The 17294-nt window shown below is 50.2% G+C and overlaps 1 protein-coding gene across 1 annotated transcript in view; it reads left to right on the top strand.

The window, feature by feature from the left end:
- The window catches only part of LOC146222327 (neurexin-2-like), a 282700-nt gene that overhangs the window by 199417 nt on the left and 65989 nt on the right, over window positions 1-17294 (top strand). The window contains exon 11 of the mRNA XM_084691157.1: window positions 1357-1538. Coding sequence (XP_084547283.1) covers window positions 1357-1538 — 182 coding nt within the window. The remainder of the gene's footprint in view (window positions 1-1356; window positions 1539-17294) is intronic.

Here is a 17294-nt window from a genome sequence, read left to right as displayed (position 1 = left end):
GGAGAATGACACTGTGTCTTCTTTCGGGGTTTAATTAACAGTTAGTGTTTCAGTCACATTTTGTTTATCATGGGGGTGCATACGCTCACCGCCCGAATATGCATAAACACACAAACACCTGTTTGTGAGTAACTACTTACTAGTGCTAAAGTTGTAGTTGGTCATCGTGTACTATAAGGCAGCCATCTTGCTTTTGGGTGCCATTTTAGATGGTTTGGTTCTCCTTTATGCGGGTGTCTAAGTCTGACCTCCCCCTGGGAAAGGAAAAAGAAAAGGAAAGATGGCGTGAACTTTCGTCACCTTTCCCATCTCACACTTCTCCAAGCATCCTTCCAGCAGACTCATGAACTGGCACACAAAACACACACAGACACGCACAGACTCTTGAACGCACACCAGCACACACAGACGCGCATCCTCGTTCCGTCACGCTCTCTCTCTCTCTCTGTCTTTCTTTCCTCCTGGCTCTCCTCTTCTAGCTTCCCGTTCCATGCTGAGATAATTACAAAGCGCCGGGATGGAAGCACACAGAGAGAACAACAAAGAGAGAAAGATAGAGACATGTAGCTGTTGTGTGTGTGTGTGTGTGTGTGGGGGGGGGGGGGGGCAGGGGTTGTGGGGCACAGGAGTTGGCATCATTCTGCCGGAGACTATTTCAAGTAGCCAGCAGCTGATCAGCAGATAGTAGGGGGAGGTCACAGGTATAGCTGTAATTGCCAGGGCCTTGCTGAAATAATTGCTTGAAGCCATCAATGTGCTCTGTGTGTGTGTGTGTGTGTGTGTATGCGTGTGTCAGTGCTTTGATAAAAAAAAAAAAAAAAAAAAAATGAAAATGCGCCCCTCTCAAACTTCTCTAGTGCTGAATTGTAGAATAACAACAGATAGAAATCATTAGCAAATTGTACCTGGAGGAGCTTTCATTTCTGTCCAGTTCTGAGGTCATCTGGACGGTCTGTATGCATGTGGGCGAGGTTGTTGTGTTTGGGTTTCGATGCAGTATTGTGGCCAGAGAGATCTCAGGGAGATTGTGATGGCCTCGTTGTGATAGCGTGTCGTGCAACTGCTTATATCCACATCTGGGGCTTGACTTGGACGGACCGAGTCAAGACTTCATTTTTTTCATCTTCAGATCCTTTAAGTTGAGCCTGTTAACTGCCAACGTGCATCAAGTCCACATCCTAAATCATACGACTGAGCTCGCGAGCTCGTTTCAACTCGGCGCTCGCGTTGCCTTTTCTGAGTTTCGGGAATCGCTTCGGCAGACCGCGACCCGGCCCTTTAAAACATTCATGCACACAAAAAAGCAACGTTGAACTCACCTAACCCCTTTCCTGTCTCCCCTCTCCCTCTCCGCAGCTGGGACGACCTATATCTTCGGGCGGGGAGGAGCCCTCATCACCTACACCTGGCCGCCCAACGACCGCCCCAGCACGCGGGCCGACCGGCTGGCGGTGGGCTTCAGCACGCAGCTGAAAGAGGCCGTGCTGGTGAGGGTGGAGAGCGCCAAGGGACTGGGAGACTACCTGGAGCTGCACATAGTAAGAGAGCCCGGGGGCCGCCAAAGTGGATGGGGGGGACGGGACGGGACACGACACTGTCCACCAGGGCTCTCAGAATCCGAATCGGAAACCCTGCTCCTGGAGAGCTTACCTGCCCTCCGACACGGGCCGAGCACACCTGACTCTAATACAGTAATCAGCTGCTTGGTCGGGTGACTGGCGTTGAATCGGGTTGGTTAAAAGTGCGGCCGGAGGACAAACCGACAGGGAGGCACTAGCTCTCCAGGGACAGGGTTACAGGGACGGCATCACGCAGAGTGGACTGGGAAAACAGCGGGGGGGGGGGGAGGGGGGGGGGGGAGGGGGGGGGGGAGGAGACTCGGGCTCGTTTGGAAGGCACGGGTGTGAGAGCAGGCGAGGGATTCCGTCAGTGACGGGCTCTCGTTGCATGGCGAACGTGCGAGGGGCGGTCTCTCTCTCTCGTGCGCATTCTACGTCCTCCACCGTTCACTCTGAAGAGGTGACAATCAACGACGCCGCCAAGCTCGTTTGGGGCCCGCTCCATCCAGTTATCTTGCCCGTATGTTTCGGTTAAAGCGATTGTTTAAAGAGACCCTTAGCCATTGCTTTATAAGGCAATTAGGGGGCCATCAGGCTTTTTAAAAATGCATTAATGCACTGCCTAAATGGTTCGTTGACCTCTCTGCCCTCCCGACTCGCCGTTAGACAGAGTGTGTGTCGGGTTTAATGGCAGGCTGTCTTTTAATGATGTCCTTGCGCTGGTGATTACTCACTCAGGCTTTCTCCTCAGTGGAGACAAACTACGGAGAGACACGACTATGTTCACACACTCAAATATATATGAATCACGCGTCTTGCTGCGTGTTCAACAGTGTGTACACACGACGGCATGTGCAAACGCGCACACGCGAGCATCACACGTAGACTCGAGGCACAGAAGGGGCTCGTACTGTGTCGAATGTGGTGTATCACACCCCAGCTTCATCTCCTTCTTCACCCTCCCATCATTGCCCACTGAGATGTTTATAAGGTGTGTCTGTACTTTCTTGATGCTTTGGGTAGCGCCCGCGCGTGTGTGCTCATTCACATGTGTCTGAGTGTGTGTGTGTGTGTGTGTGTACGTGAGTGTGCCTATGCATGTGTGTGTGCCTGCGTGTGTGTTTGTAGCTGTCCAGGTGTGCGTGTGCGCGTGTGTGTGTTTGCGTGCCTGCCTGCCTGCCTTCCTGCGGGGTGTCTTTGTAGCTATCCAGGTGTGTGCTCGTGTGTCCGTGTGCTTTTGTCGCACCCCGTTCACACTCTGTCCCTCAATTTGACCCCAATTTGTTTGGTCAGTTGTTGCCTTGGAGGAGCAGGAAGCTACTTGACCCCGGGGTCCCATTTCATCCGACGCTCCTTCGCTCCTGGAAGAGAGCAAGGACTTGAGCAAGTGAGGGGGGGGGCTGCAGAAGAAGGAGGTGGAAGTCAGAAGAGAAAGGACAGGCATGAAGTACGGTGGTTAAACCGCACCGTTGAGGTCAAGTAATGATAATAGCAGTGGTGAGTCATTTGATTCATCGCCTGGTTCTTGTGAAAAGGCATCTTAAAAAAGGTCTCTGAGGTTATCATTTGAACCTGCTGCCCGATGGATGAATGTGGGACATTTGTCTTTTGGTCCCAGAGACGATGCATGGTGCTCTGTTGCCCCCTCGTCTCATGAAATGCACACGCAATCACACAAACGCATGACGTTCGTTACACCAATACTGTTGGTGTGTCCCTCTGTGTGTGTGTGTGTGTCTGTGCGTGTGTGTGTGTTCTATTGGTTTTCAGTTCATGACTGTGAGGGGATCATTGGTCTGAGACGTAGAGGTCTGATGAGCACACACCCAGAGAGCACCCCCCCCCCCCCCCCCTCCCTCCCCCCGTCCCTCCCCCCCCCTCCTTCCCTGTCTGGCTCCAGAGGTTTTGGGGCTCTTTCATTAAATCACCTGTCACATCCTTTTCTGTGGATTCCCTCCTTGATTTCCCACTTTCTTGATTCTTTGCTCTCTCTCTTTTAAATACCTTTCTTCATCTCTCTCCCTCCTTTCCTCTAGTCAGTGTCAAAGACACACACACACACACGTTGTCTCCTCAGATCCACTACTTAACTGCCACTGCAATTACATTTCATTTGCTCTTCGCTTCTTTCCAACTCACTCACTTTAATGACTCCACTCTGGCCTATGGCGAGCGTGTGGCTGTGTGTTGTCTTTAATTACCCTTATCTCTGAGCCCGGAAGACAAATAGTAGCAAATTAGCCTGAGGACTTGATTTGCCTCCGTGTCAATGTGTGCTGTAGGGGTTGTGTGAATTCAAAACTGCAGCGGCCATATTGAGTTTATTCCGCGTCTATGATCTTTCAGGATGGTCAAAGGTGAAAAAACACAGCTGCATCACGCAGTCAATGATATCATCCATTTTCAAACTGGAATGAAAGCTCACATAAAAGTTTCCGATCCAGATATTTGAGGGAATAGTTGGGTTTTGGCCCAAATGAACTGTCAGTGTGACATAGCGCTCCCTATTAGCGCAGTGACTCGGCAAGTTGTGAAAGGCTAATAATGGCTAGATCATCATAGGAGCTGTACTCCTCCTCTGAAATGCCCTCACTGCACCCGTGGGAGGCTGAACGAGGATAAACAAACACACACACACACACACACACACACAGGCCGAACCAACTGCTTCCTCTCATTGCAGGAAGCAACCACACACACACTCCACAGACAAGCCAGCCATCAAAACGTTCTCGTGACACCAGACTGCAGCCCCCCCCTCTCCCCAAAGACGCCCCGGACGTATTCAAATGGTCTGCCGGCGTTCTGACGCGAACGATCTCTCCTCGCCCACGGCCCGTCATTTCTCCCTCCCTCCTTCCTTCCCCAGTCCTTCCGCCTCCTCCTCTCCTCCCCACCATCTTTCCATCAGTCTCACGAAGGGCAAGGAAAACGTCAATGTTTCACGTTGCGGTGACATTTTCCCATCAGCCCTCTGGGAAAACGGAAACAGGACAGTTTGAGAGCAAACTTAGTTTCTTGTACATTTAGCCCACACCCTGTCTCAGTGAAATGCCTGTATTATGTCATACTCCATCCATATTAGTTAAACAAAACAACAATATTTTGCTGTAATCAAAACAACATTTACAGTATAACATATGTGTAGCCAGAGTGAATCGGTGAGGACCGCTACATATGCATACAAAATACTATCAAGTCTAGCTGACACTAAACTAACACTTTTGCAGTGTTAAGTCTGTTAAGTCTGTAGTGTTAACTCTGTTTGTAGTGTTAAATCTGTTAGGTCGGTCGTGTTAACTCAGTTTGTAGTATTAAAAGTCTATTAAGTTTTTTTCTAATGTATGTTAAGTTTGTTCGTAGTGTTAAGTCTGTTAAGTTTGTTTGTCGTGTTAAGTCTGTTAAGTCTGTAGTTTTGAGTCTGTTAGGACATCATGCAGGGCTGCCAACTTTTTCAAAAACCTTGGCGTGAGATTTGGTGCGAGCTTCACCACCACCACCAGCAGCAGGGATGGGCGTGTGTTGTGTCCGGAAACAGGGGTAACATTCTCAGGAGTCGCAGTGAAGAATTGAGTCAATGAGTTGCCCCTTCATGTACCCATCATCCCTCCCTCTCCCCTTCTCTCTCTCCCTTCCCTCTCTTTCTAGCTTTCGAACTCCTTTGAAGCATTGCTATTTGCCGTGATGTTCCCTTTAATGGCGTGGGGTTATAGAGAGGGGATTTGTGCCTGCGACGGTTTAATTACGGGCGGAAAAAAAAACCCTAATCCAACATCGTTTGACAGCTGGGGAGATGAGAGGTGGAGTGTTCCTCGGAGCCAATCGCGTAGCGCCGTGCGCGGCCGAGTCGAACAGCGGGCGTGGGGAGATGCTAGCGTCAGATAAAGGTAGACGGTGACTCAGATAAGACTGTCACGGAGAAGCTGTAGCAGTTATCCTCTATCTTACCCTGTCTCTCTCTCTCTCTCTCTCTCTCTCTCTCTCTCTCTCTCTCTCTCTCTCTCTCTCTCGCTCTCTCTCTCTCTCTCGCTCTCTTCCTCTCTATTGTTCTCCCTCTCCCCTCTGTCTTTCTCTGTCTCCATCCCTCTCCCTCTCTCTCTTCCTCCCTCTATCCGTCTCTCTCCTTTTTACCCTTCTTTGCGTCTCTCTCCCTCTCTCTCTCTCTCTCTCTCTCTCTCTCTCTCTCTCTCTCTCTCTCTCTCTCTCCCCATCTCTCTCTCTCTCTCACTCTCTCTCTCTCTCACTCTCTCACTCTCTCTCTGTCCACCTGTAGAAGTCAGTAAAAGAGCCACCACACACACACTCTGCAAGGACACCTACGTAGACACATGCTCCAACAAGACATCGTACACACCCACACACACACACCACACAAATGACACATCAAACGTCTTATACAAGGCTTGTATTTGCACTCTCCCCCCTTCCCAAACCCCACCGACCACCGCCCCAACACCTCCCTTTCAAACGGGTGTCACCGTGAAAAAAATCACTAACTTTCCTTTCGTCTGAGGTGGCGTCTCATCAGGGAGAGAAGGAGTGAAAGTGTGTGTGTGGAGGGTTTGGTGGAGGGCAGCGTATTGACGTATGCTCAGCTTGAGGAGGGGTGCGGAGCCAGGGGGGAGGGGAGGAGGTAACGAGAACGGTGTGACGCCCGTCAGGTTTCGTCGAGGCTTTCTCCTCCTCTCCTCAGTACGCAGGGGGAGGGAGCAGAGCCGATGTGTGTGTGGTGGGTGGCGAATTAGGGGAGTTATTTATCGATCAACCCTACCTCTCTGGCCTTCTAATTACCACCGCCCCTTTCCACTCTGCACGGTCGGAGGATTGACGTTCTCTAGGGTGCACGCTTCACCCTCTCACCCACTGCTGGCCTCTCTGGGTGGGCCTGACTGGGCTCTATCTCGCCTCTCTGGGGAACGTCCCTGGAAGTTAGAACCCCTACAGGTTTAGGTCACTGTGGAGGAGTTAGACCTCTTTAATGTCAATCCCATGCAGCTGTATGGGTGGCCCAGGGCTTGCTAGGCGGCGCATGTATTTATAGAGTCTCATCATCGGCGGAAACTTCCGGAAGAATTTTAGAGCCAGGGCTGAGATGCATTGGTGGGATGAGATCTACAAGGCGGCCATTTTGTCTCCAGGATTCCATCTGTTTATGGGAAGCTGACCCGCCAGAGCCCCCAAAAAATAACCACATGAAAAAGGATGTTGAAGACTCATAACATTGAACCCCAACAGATAAAAAAGTGAGAGGTGGTGGGGCAACAAACTAACCAGATATCTCAGGAAGCAATGTACCCAGTTATCAGGCTTGCAGCAGCAACGCTTTTCTGAATTCCCCTTGTTAGGTTGGAGGTGAGAGTAAATGGATTGGCTCCCTGGATCAATAGTCCATTAGTGTTTTGGGGAGCTTGACTGTCCAACTGGATCGGGGCTGGGTCTAATCACTTGGGAGGCCTGGAACACAGCGCCCAGTCCTTTTCTCTATCCACCGAATCCTCCTTCCACACACGCACAACCAGAGTCGTGAGCCGTTAACTATACTGCACCAGCCCACCCCTGGGTTAGCCAGTAGCCTACAGTATGTGAAGATAGAAATACAAATCTATTTACCTATTTCCAGATCAGTGGTTCGATTTTCTCCTTCTCCATTTCTGGAAGTCTTTATCTAGCATACTCAATATGGGCTACAGTACGTCTGTATATCTTTACTAGGGTTGGCACTGAATCTCTGTGCTTTTATACCTCCAAAATGAATTGAATCAGGATGAACTCAGACACCACCTAGTCTCATTCTCTCGATGTAAGAGCTGTCATTCAGGTCATCTCTGAGGCCTCCCTGTAGGAGTGGACATGTTTTCCAGATGCTCAAAAATCTATAGAATGTCCCAAAGTCCCTGTTGCAGTTTGATGCAAGAGAAGGGAGCCTGGAAAAAAAAGAAAGAGAGACAGGGGGGGGGGGGAGGGGGGGGGGGGGGGGGGGGGGGGAGAGCGGAGAGATGTAGGGGGGGGGGGACGGCAGATTATGGATTACCAGGCTGTCTCCTGTCCTTTGAGAGGAGCCCGGCAGATTTCCAGCATGTCCCTCCTCAAATGTCACCACTGCAGAAACCAGCCATGTAATCCCTTCCAGCTGTATATCTTTCTCTCTCCCTCCCTTCTCTCTTTCTCTCACTCTTCCTACAGTATCTCGCTCTCTCTCTTTCTCTCTCTTCCTCTCTCCCTCTATGATTCCCAACATGCCTCGAACCTTTACACTCACTGCTGCACAACCAACAGCTAATTAAGAAACAAACAGATGCTAGCACATCCAGCTATTTAGCTGCTGGACCACAGGTCCTGAAAGAGAGCATGGCCACAGTTTTTCTAATCCTCAACCTAACTTGATTTCCTACATGTTCGACTTCCCTCTTGCTTGACTTCAACTGAGCTTTACTGATTAAGTGATTCATTGATTAGCATCTACATAAAGTAAGTTTTTCTCCTGTAACCCATTTGTATGCAAGCATTCCTTACAAATACTCTTTTGGAGTATGTATCGTACTGTGCTTGAACCGAACAATACGATGTAGTATTCCTTTACAACAAATGTACAGTTGAACATATTTAGGCCTTCCATCTTTGTTTTGTCTGACTAAAACGTGTCCTGCTAATGGTGGTGACCGACAGTTATTGTCTGTTAACTTACCTCAGAGCGGAATATGTTTCTGCTATTTGTTCCTGCTCAGGGCTGAACTCATCTGTTCTATTATTTATCTTTGCCCTTTCTACGCAACTTTGCCTCCTCGTTCCCACTCCTGCTCAGAGCATCCATCCACTATCGATCCCTACGACCCTAAACTTAACATCTACCTTTCACACTCGCGCACGCACAAGAGTTGCTCGACTGAAACACACACCAGCTTTTTTCAATGAGGTCGATACACGTTTATTCACACTAAGTCAAGATACTTTATCTGGCATAAGTCACCGTTATTGACTTGCAACCTCCCGTTGAACTTGTTCCATTCCTCAAGTCTGAAAGCACTCAGCATCTCTCATGGAAAGGTTTTTTCTAAAAGGAAAACTTCTTCTCTTGTGCTGTGTGTGTGTGTGTGTGTGTGTGTGCAAGACAGTGTCCCATTGGGCAACAATGGAGTTTGTTTGCCATCCAAGCCCAGTCAACCACACGGAGACAGGTCTATCTAAGAGAAAGAGAGAGGAGAGAGGTAGCGAGTGAGGACTGGGGTGGAGAGAGGAGGGAGGGAGGGAGGAAGGAATGAAGGAATGAAGGCAGAAACAAAGAAAGAGGGATTCTAAGCGAAGGAAGCACAGAGGGAACACATCAAGGTAGAGTATGTGTGTGTGTGTGTGTGAGAGAGAGTTAGAAAGAGAGGTAAACGCTTATCTCCAGTCAGGCATGTAAGGCAGTTCCCCTACATGGGTATCGGTGGTCTAAAACACTCCACTCGCTCTACAGCGATCTGGCCGCAAGCATTGTCAACTAACAAACAGTCCCACACTCAACACAACCCGACGTTGTTGACAAACGGAGCGAAACACTCTACGTTATTCAGTATCGGCATGGCCTCGTGTTGTTATGGAAAATGAAAGCCATCAACAATAGATGTGGGTATGCCAATTGAAATTGTCTCTGAATGGAAAGTGAGGCTCTTGAAAAGGGGCTGAGGTAGTAATGGAGAAAAAGTTGTTCTTGTTTGCAATCTCGCTCGAGAAAATGGGAGCTGTTTTGAACAGAATGCCTGTCATGTTGAATGTGGTGATACAGTTATGAGATTAACTTTGAGAGATAGTTGATGGTTTTGACTATCTTGGTTCGGGGCATTATTGAAATAACATGTCAGGCTTCTTGGACATTTTTTTCTGTGTGTGTGACAGTGTGTGTGTGACAGTGTGTGTGTGACAGTGTGTGTGTGACAGTGTGTGTGTGTGTGTGTCAGTTCCCACACATTTCAGACAGGTAATGAATCCCTTTAATTTCGGTCTTAAGAGGGAGGCAGCGAGGGGGAGGATGGAGGGCTTGAGGTGCCAAGACTGCATGGGAAAGAAGAGAAATAGTCCAATCTTCCTATTTCCTAGTTCTCCTTGTCCTCTCTGGCCCCCTCTCCATCTTTCTCTCTCGTTTCCTCACCCTCTCTTTCGAAACCCCCATGTTCCTCTCTCTCTCTCTCTCTCTCTCTCTCTCTCTCTCTCTCTCTCTCTCTCTCTCTCTCTCTCTCTCTCTTTTCCTCTTTCCATCTCCCCCCCTGTCTCTCTCTCACTTCTCTCTCTCTCACTCCATATTTCTCCGGGCCTGTTGCATCGCTCTCCCCCTTAATCGTAAGGGGTTTGCTGATATGAGCGATTGAGGTTACAGCCCACCAAACAGAGTTCTCCCTAATCTTCCTTCCTCTCCCTTGCAATGAGACTCCCTTTGTCAGTGATATGTGGAGCAGGACGTTTCTCCCTGGCCCCTGTGAACCAGCCCAGAAGGCCCCACCACTATGCACTCCGAATCTTTCGTGTGCTCTCAGCCGGGCGATAACGTGGAAATAGTATTCTGTAATGACAGCCATTGCTGTGCCACAGCCCTCCTGTAAAGCCCACTTGAGACGGGATTTGAGGGGCTAGCTTATCGAGTGTTGAGGGAAGGTTAGAGAGGTGGGGCAGAGAGAGAGAGACACGAGGCCTGTCGGCGAGGGTGAATGAGTCGCTGAACTCGATGAACTGCAAGTGTTCAGGTGGACAAACACACCATCAAACCCTCACGTGAGAAGACGGGATGTGACGTCAACATATGGGCTCTTGGACTCTATGTACTGTACACACTCGTCTTTCTCCCTCCCTCCTCTAGCCTCCTCTTTCTGTTCTCTCTTCTTTCCAGCTCTCTCTTGTCAACCGCATACACACACACACCAAAAAATAAATACATAATGTGACATGCGAGTTGACTACAGGAAGACAAAACACAAGGGGGGGACAAAGGTACAGTGAGAATGAAAAGACAATTCCGGAAGGGAGGTGGATGAAGAGAGAGGAGGGTGATAGGTGTGAAAAGATGGGGAGGTGGAAGAAGGTGAGCAGTGGAGGGTTGGAGGGATGGGGGAAAAGGGTAAGGAGGGGGGATGGATGGATGGATGGAGGGAGGGAGGGAGGGAGGGAGGGAGGGAGGGAGGGAGGGAGGGAGGGAGGGAGGGAGGGAGGGAGGGAGGGAGGGAGGGAGGGAGGGAGGGAGGGAGGGAGGGAGGGAGGGATGGATGGATGGATGGATGGATGGATGGATGGATGGATGGATGGATGGATGGAGGGAGGGAGGGAGGGAGGAACATGGGCTGGGTGGATATGTTTATGCGGCAGAGGCAGAGCTGTCCTAGGGGATCTCCAGGGCCTGCAAGAACGCCACACACACACACCCACACACGCACTACATAGCGCAAACAACACACACACACACACTACCTGACTGTGGCAGACCCCCCCCCCTTCATCCCCTCCCATCCTCACCCCCGTGCCCTTTAGCGGGCTGACTTGGCAACCAGATTCAGTACAGTAGCCAAACACGCCCCCCCTCCCCCCTCTCAAAACACACACACTCACCTTGGTGCTTTGCACAGTCCAACGTTGTCTGTACTGTACGAACGAAGTCAGCCCGTCGAAATACTGTGTTGTTTTTCACCACCCACCACTTCTAAGAGGCAGGACACCCATCCACCGAAGCCTCCTCTCCATCTGCTGGGAGAGAGAGAGAGAGAGAGAGAGAGAGAGAGAGAGAGAGAGAGAGAGAGAGAGAGAGAGAGAGAGTGAGAGAGGGAGAGAGAGAGAGACAGAGAGAGAGAGAGAGAGAGCCAGAGAGAGAGAGAGCCAGAGAGAGAGAGCCAGAGAGAGAGAGAGCCAGAGAGAGAGAGCCAGAGAGAGAGAGCAAAGAAAGAGAAACATTCCCCCGCTCCCGTTCCCTTAGACTCATTACCAGCGTAGCTGCTGTTCAAACTCTCCTCCCGCGTGGGGCCGGAGCAAGGGAATATACGGGGGGAAACACAAACGAGTCTGGCAACCAAATAACCCAGAAATACCCCCGCGCCAACCCCCCCCACCCCCACCCCCACACTCGTATTCAAGAAAAGGGAGTTCCTCAGTCAGCAAATCTGACACACTTTTTTTTTTTTTTTCCAACGACTCATTTCTGATTCACAAAGAAATATATAAAAGGGAATAAATAAAAGGCCCTAACTTTAGGACCTAGTTCTGGGGCTCTGCAGGGGAGCAGTCGGCAGCATTAAGTTCGACAAAGACTCTTTACAAACTGCATTGAGGGGGGAATACGCCGGCGTGTACGTGTTTGTGTTTACTCCCCCTCCGAACGAAGGGGAAAATTAAACACGCGCTTACAAAAGATCGACGGAGGGTAATTCCTGCAGCTCCTCGGCACTGAATCTCTTGAAAGGTCCATGTGATTGAAGGATTGGTGTCACCCCATCTTGATGGCATATTTAGTTAGGGCCAGGAAGCAGAATGCCTGGGTTCATCATTCATTTACTGTTGCTGGAGGGCAGAGGCATGGGGATGGAGAGAGAATAAGAGAGAGAGAGGTTTGTTATTCTTCCGGTTAAGTCTGGGACAACTATCGTTTGTGACAACCCTGAATCATTCATCCTGCTCCATTGGCAGCAACCCTCATTTCCTAAGCCGTTTGTGTGCTTAAAGAGTTGAACACTCCCAGTATTGTTTGGAAGAGCAGTAGGGTGACAATTAAAAGAGACTTTACCAATGCAAGGTGGTGAGGTAAATGTATTTTGGGCTCAAGAGGGATAGAGACAGATGGCTGGAGACAGCGAGATGGTATTGGTGGAGGGAAGGAAGGGGGGGAGCGCGGTGTTAGAGAGAGGGATATATACATAGAATATATATATAAGAGATAGTTAAGGAAGCATAGCCCTCAGCTAAAGGTGTGAGCACACCTGGAGCAGCCAAATCTCCTTCATGAGAATGTTAACATTCAACCATTTTGAAGTCAGCAAACAGACAGGATGACACGGTTCAACTGTCTCTCTCCCTCTCTCTCGTTCTTTCATGTATTTGTCTCTCTGTCTCCCTATCTGTTGCTCTCTCTCTCTCTCTCTCTCTCTCTCTCTCTCTCTCTCTCTCTCTCTCTCTCTCTCTCTCTCTCTCTCTCTCTCTCTCTGTCTCTGTCTCTCTCTCTCTCTCTCTCTCTCTCTCTCTCTCTCTCTCTCTCTCTCTCTCTCTCTCTCTCTGTCTCTCTCTCTCTCTCTCTGTCTCTCTCTCTCTCTGTCTCTGTCTCTCTCTCTCTCTCTCTCTCTCTCTCTCTCTCTCTCTCTCTCTCTCTCTCTCTCTCTCTCTCTGTCTCTCTCTCTCTCTCTCTCTTTCTCTCTCTCTCTCTCTCTCTCTCTCTCTCTCTGTCTCTCTCTCTCTCTTTCTCTCTCTCTCTCTCTGTCTCTCTCTCTGTCTCCCTCCCCCTCACACGCTCACTCTCTATCCACCCTTCTTCGTGCTGAGTCAGATTCCAGTTCTTGCATAGCAAACTTTCAGGCAAGTGTTGGATACTCCTTGGTCAATGTGACAGGGGAGAAACCTGACAGGGATTTAGCTGTCTGTGGGAGGGGAACAGAAGTGGAAGAGAGTTAAACAAAGAAGACCTAAAGCTGTCCTTAGTTCCAACTAAGTTTACGGACATCACAATGGAATGAGACAGACATTTTGTGGACTGGCGGATTAGAAAAGTGACGGTAGGAAGATCGCAGCCTGAAATGCGTAACTTGAGTTGAAAATCAACCCACGTCCAAATGATTTTGAAATCGAAAGCCGGAGAATATAGTAGGCTGTGTGCTTGTGGGGGTACTGTACATATGTTTGTGTGTCTTTGGGGGGGGGTGTCAATTATTGCAGCAGCCAATCAACAGCAAGGCAGTGTGGCACTTCCAAACATGCGAGTAGAGCACACATGCTAACGAACCCCAGGCGCTTGGATCCGCTCTGGTCCCTGAGACTGCCGGGCCTGTGGAACCCGACCCCTCCCTCCTCATCCCTCCTTGCATACAAAGAACCGGATCGAGGAGAGGAAAAAATCTCTGAGTTGGATGCCTTCCCAGAGCAATTAGCTAAGCCCACATGTCTGTTTGATTAATATGCCGGCGAAAATTAGTTTCCCCCAGCCATTCCCCACTCGTATAAGCCTCCTTCAACGTGACAAGGGCTGTTTCAGCATCCAAACACACGCACGCACACAATGTCGATGACTTTGTGTCATGTGTGGGGCTTATGTGGTTAGGTGAATATATACGTGAATGAGACGCGCCAGTATCCACACTGCGGTTGTTTATAGTAAGAGCAGTACGAGTGTTGACAAATTGTAGCAGGCAGCAAGAGTTCAGCCATTTTGATGGATGGACGTTTTGGACTGGGAGCACTCCAATTTCCATTTTCTCACAATATCCCCTCTCCCTCTCCCTCTCCCTCTCTCTCACACTCTATTTCCCCTACTCTCCTCTCGGTGGGATCCATACATCCATGACAGATTAGGGAGAGTTATCATAACTGACAGTCCCAATAATTAGAAAAAGGCAATAGTCGGGTGGCGGCCATTTTGTTGATGGATCAGCAGCAATCTCTAACAGCGCACTGGCGGACTGGCGCGTCCCCCCTCGAGTGCCAGGCAGACTTATTGAGCATCGGTAATGCCTTCCCAGATTCACTCGATCAAAACCAATCGACTAGCTAATCAACATCTGCGGTTGTGTACAGTCGGTTGGACGCCATCCGAGAGCGGAAGGCGTGTGAGATAACCCAGACAGAGGGGCAGGGACATCAACACATCGACGGAACAAAAGACGTTGACCCCGTCGACACGCGCGCACACACGTTCCTCCCGCTCTACTCGGGGGATGCAAGCCCAGCACCGACGGTGGCACAGCCTGGAAGCCAACGCACACACACCCACGCACCCCTCCGCTAACCCTTCCCACTGTGTGAACAAGGCCCCAGATCAGTGAGCCTTAGCTGGGCGGCCGGCGGGGGGTGCCTCTCAGGTCTGGAGCCCCCCCCTGCCTGGCTGTCAGCTGGGTGTAAACCGGCAGGCCTCTCCCAGGACACACTCCCAACGCTAGCTGTGGGCCTCTATGCTCCATCTCACATAGATTACACCCGGGCACGCAAATGTGTGTGTGTGTGTGTGGCAGTCTTCCAGAGCCAGGAGAGATGAGGTTTCGGCTGCCTCTGCCTTAACCACAGCAGGTTCATACTGTGCATCCCTCCGACACACACACACACACACACACACAGACACCCACACACAGACACACAGACACACACAGGAATATGTCACCATAGGGTGTCCGGCAACGTTACGCTTGCCATGATGATTAGCATCACATCTGGGCCGGTGAGCGCAGACTGCCAGGCCAGGCAGCTGCTGTCGCTGCATGTTGGCGAGCTCATCCGGACACAGACACACATCGCCCCACCTGCTCGACACCGACACATGGCACCGCCGATTGCCTTAAATAAAGGAAAGGGCCGGGTTTCCCAGATTCGTTAAGAAGCTCTTACTGTAACGCTAAGAGCTTCTTAGGAACGTTCTAAGAGCGTTCTACAGCACTCTTAAAACGTTCCTAAGAAGATCTTAGCGTTAAGAGCTTCGTAACGAATCTGGGAAACATTTAATAGGACTGATCATCATGTTCAAATAGAACTCTAGCTCCATACAGCTGCCATGGCAGTGGCAACGGCTGATCTCACCCCGCCAAAGCTACCTAAAAGCTAACCTCAAAGAAGCAAATTTGCTTTAGCCATATAAAGAATATACGTTTGGATGACGTCAGCACACACACGCTTAAAGAACTGCCTTAATACGTCTTGAGGGCTTGTGTGTGTGTGTGTGTGTGTGTGTGCGCGTGTACCTTCTGCGGTCACAGCAATGGGGGTTTGTACATCCCTGTGGGCAAACATAGATGGGATTAAAGGTGATCCTAGTACTGGAACCTTCTCTGTGTAATGGGCTTAATGAGTAATAATGTGTGTAGGTTCAATTAACAGGCTAGGAATAGAGACGGTCACAGAATACACATTTTCACACCTGATAGGATGGAAGGATGAAGGAGAGGGGTGGATGGATGGATGGATGGGGGAGAGAAGGAAGGACGCGTAAATGGTTGAATGGAGGAGGGAGGGTGGGAGGGAGGGAGGGAGGGAGGGAGGGAGGGAGGGAGGGAGGGAGGGAGGGAGGGAGGGAGGGAGGGAGGGAGGGAGGGAGGGAGGGAGGGAGGGAGGGAGGGAGGGAGGGAGGGAGGGAGGGAGGGAGGGAGGGAGGGAGGGAGGGAGGGAGGGAGGGAGGGAGACTGGATGGATGGATGGATGGATGGATGGAATGGATTAAGGCAGGCAGGAGATGGATGAAACTGACGAGGGGAGAGGGGAGAGATCGAGGACAAGAGGACAGACGGAGGAAAAGATTGTGGGCGAGGAAAGCTGCAAGAGAGGAGTAGAAGCAAGGAGAGGAATACAGAGAACCGGCAATGGCGTTCAAAGAGAGGAGGGAAAAGGGGGTGGCATTCTGATTCCCCCTCAAACAGAGGGCGAGAGAGAGCGTGACAGACTCGGGTGAAAGATGGAGGGGGTAGTCGTAGAATGTAAAATGGGTGATGTACCCTGGGTGGCGGTGCCATTTCTGCCAGGTCATGCAGTAGGGGGTCACTAACAGGGGTGAAACCTGCTGGCAGTCTTTCTCTCAAGGACGACCCAACACTGGCAGATGAATGTGGAGCTGTGCACATTTCAAATGAGGTGTCGACCCCCGGTCTTTGAAGGCATCGGAAGTTCCGATGCGATTCTCCCGGTGAGATGAAGAGAGAGAGAGAGGAGGCAGTTTAATCTGTGTCTGTGATAGGCTGGTGACAGGCGTGACACGGTGGTATGGGAGGAGGGGGGAGGGGGTCCTTGGATGTCACAGTTCTTTGATGCTGTGCAAAATCAGGTGACTGAGGAAGGAGGGTGTGGAGTCCTTAAATCACGAGCAAACCCTAAAAAGGCTGAATTATTCCAAAATAATACCAAAAAAAATTCAATTGCAAAGTTATTTAACTGTGGGAGGAAAGCAGGAGAGCATACCAGTGACGACACACACTACACATACGCACACGCACACATACACACACTACACACACACACTCATTCTTGTGTTTGGAGACCCTACAACTTTTCTCATCGCCGTTGACTAGCATTCGGGGACACGCCAATTCCCTTTACCAGCGCTAAGTTTGGGTTTAGCTTTAATTAAACAATAAACGTTATTTTATTATCTTAAAGCTGGCTCAATCTGTTGCCTTGATCCTCAAAGCGCAGAGATGAGTAAGACGGTATGATGTAAAAAAAAAAAAAGATTTATAGAATCAATTACAAGGCGCTGTGCAGTACCTGAATGCAACTACGTACGCACGTAGCTCTCCCCGATGGCGTATGACTCACAAGAAAACCTGACCAGGTGGTAAATGGGACGACGGTATCCCGTCACACCAAGTTTAGCACCGTCCGTGACCCTGTTGTCATCTTTAGGCGTGTTGTGGGATCCGGAGGAACTGCACTGCTGAGGACTCGCCCTCATCCTCCGCTTTAAAGTCATCCTCTTTAAAGCAGTCTGGTCCTGGAGGGCGCGTGGTGTTTTTACAGGACGCGCTCGGACACAAGGGGGACTCTCACTCAACTCTTTCTCCCTCTTTCTCTCTCTCTCTCTCTCTCTCTCTCTCTCTCTCT

Source organism: Hypomesus nipponensis, chromosome 25 (genome assembly GCF_054491055.1).
Source record: "Hypomesus nipponensis isolate SF chromosome 25, ASM5449105v1, whole genome shotgun sequence".
Classification (NCBI taxonomy): Eukaryota; Metazoa; Chordata; class Actinopteri; order Osmeriformes; family Osmeridae; genus Hypomesus; species Hypomesus nipponensis.
This window is presented reverse-complemented; position numbering and strand designations above follow the sequence as displayed.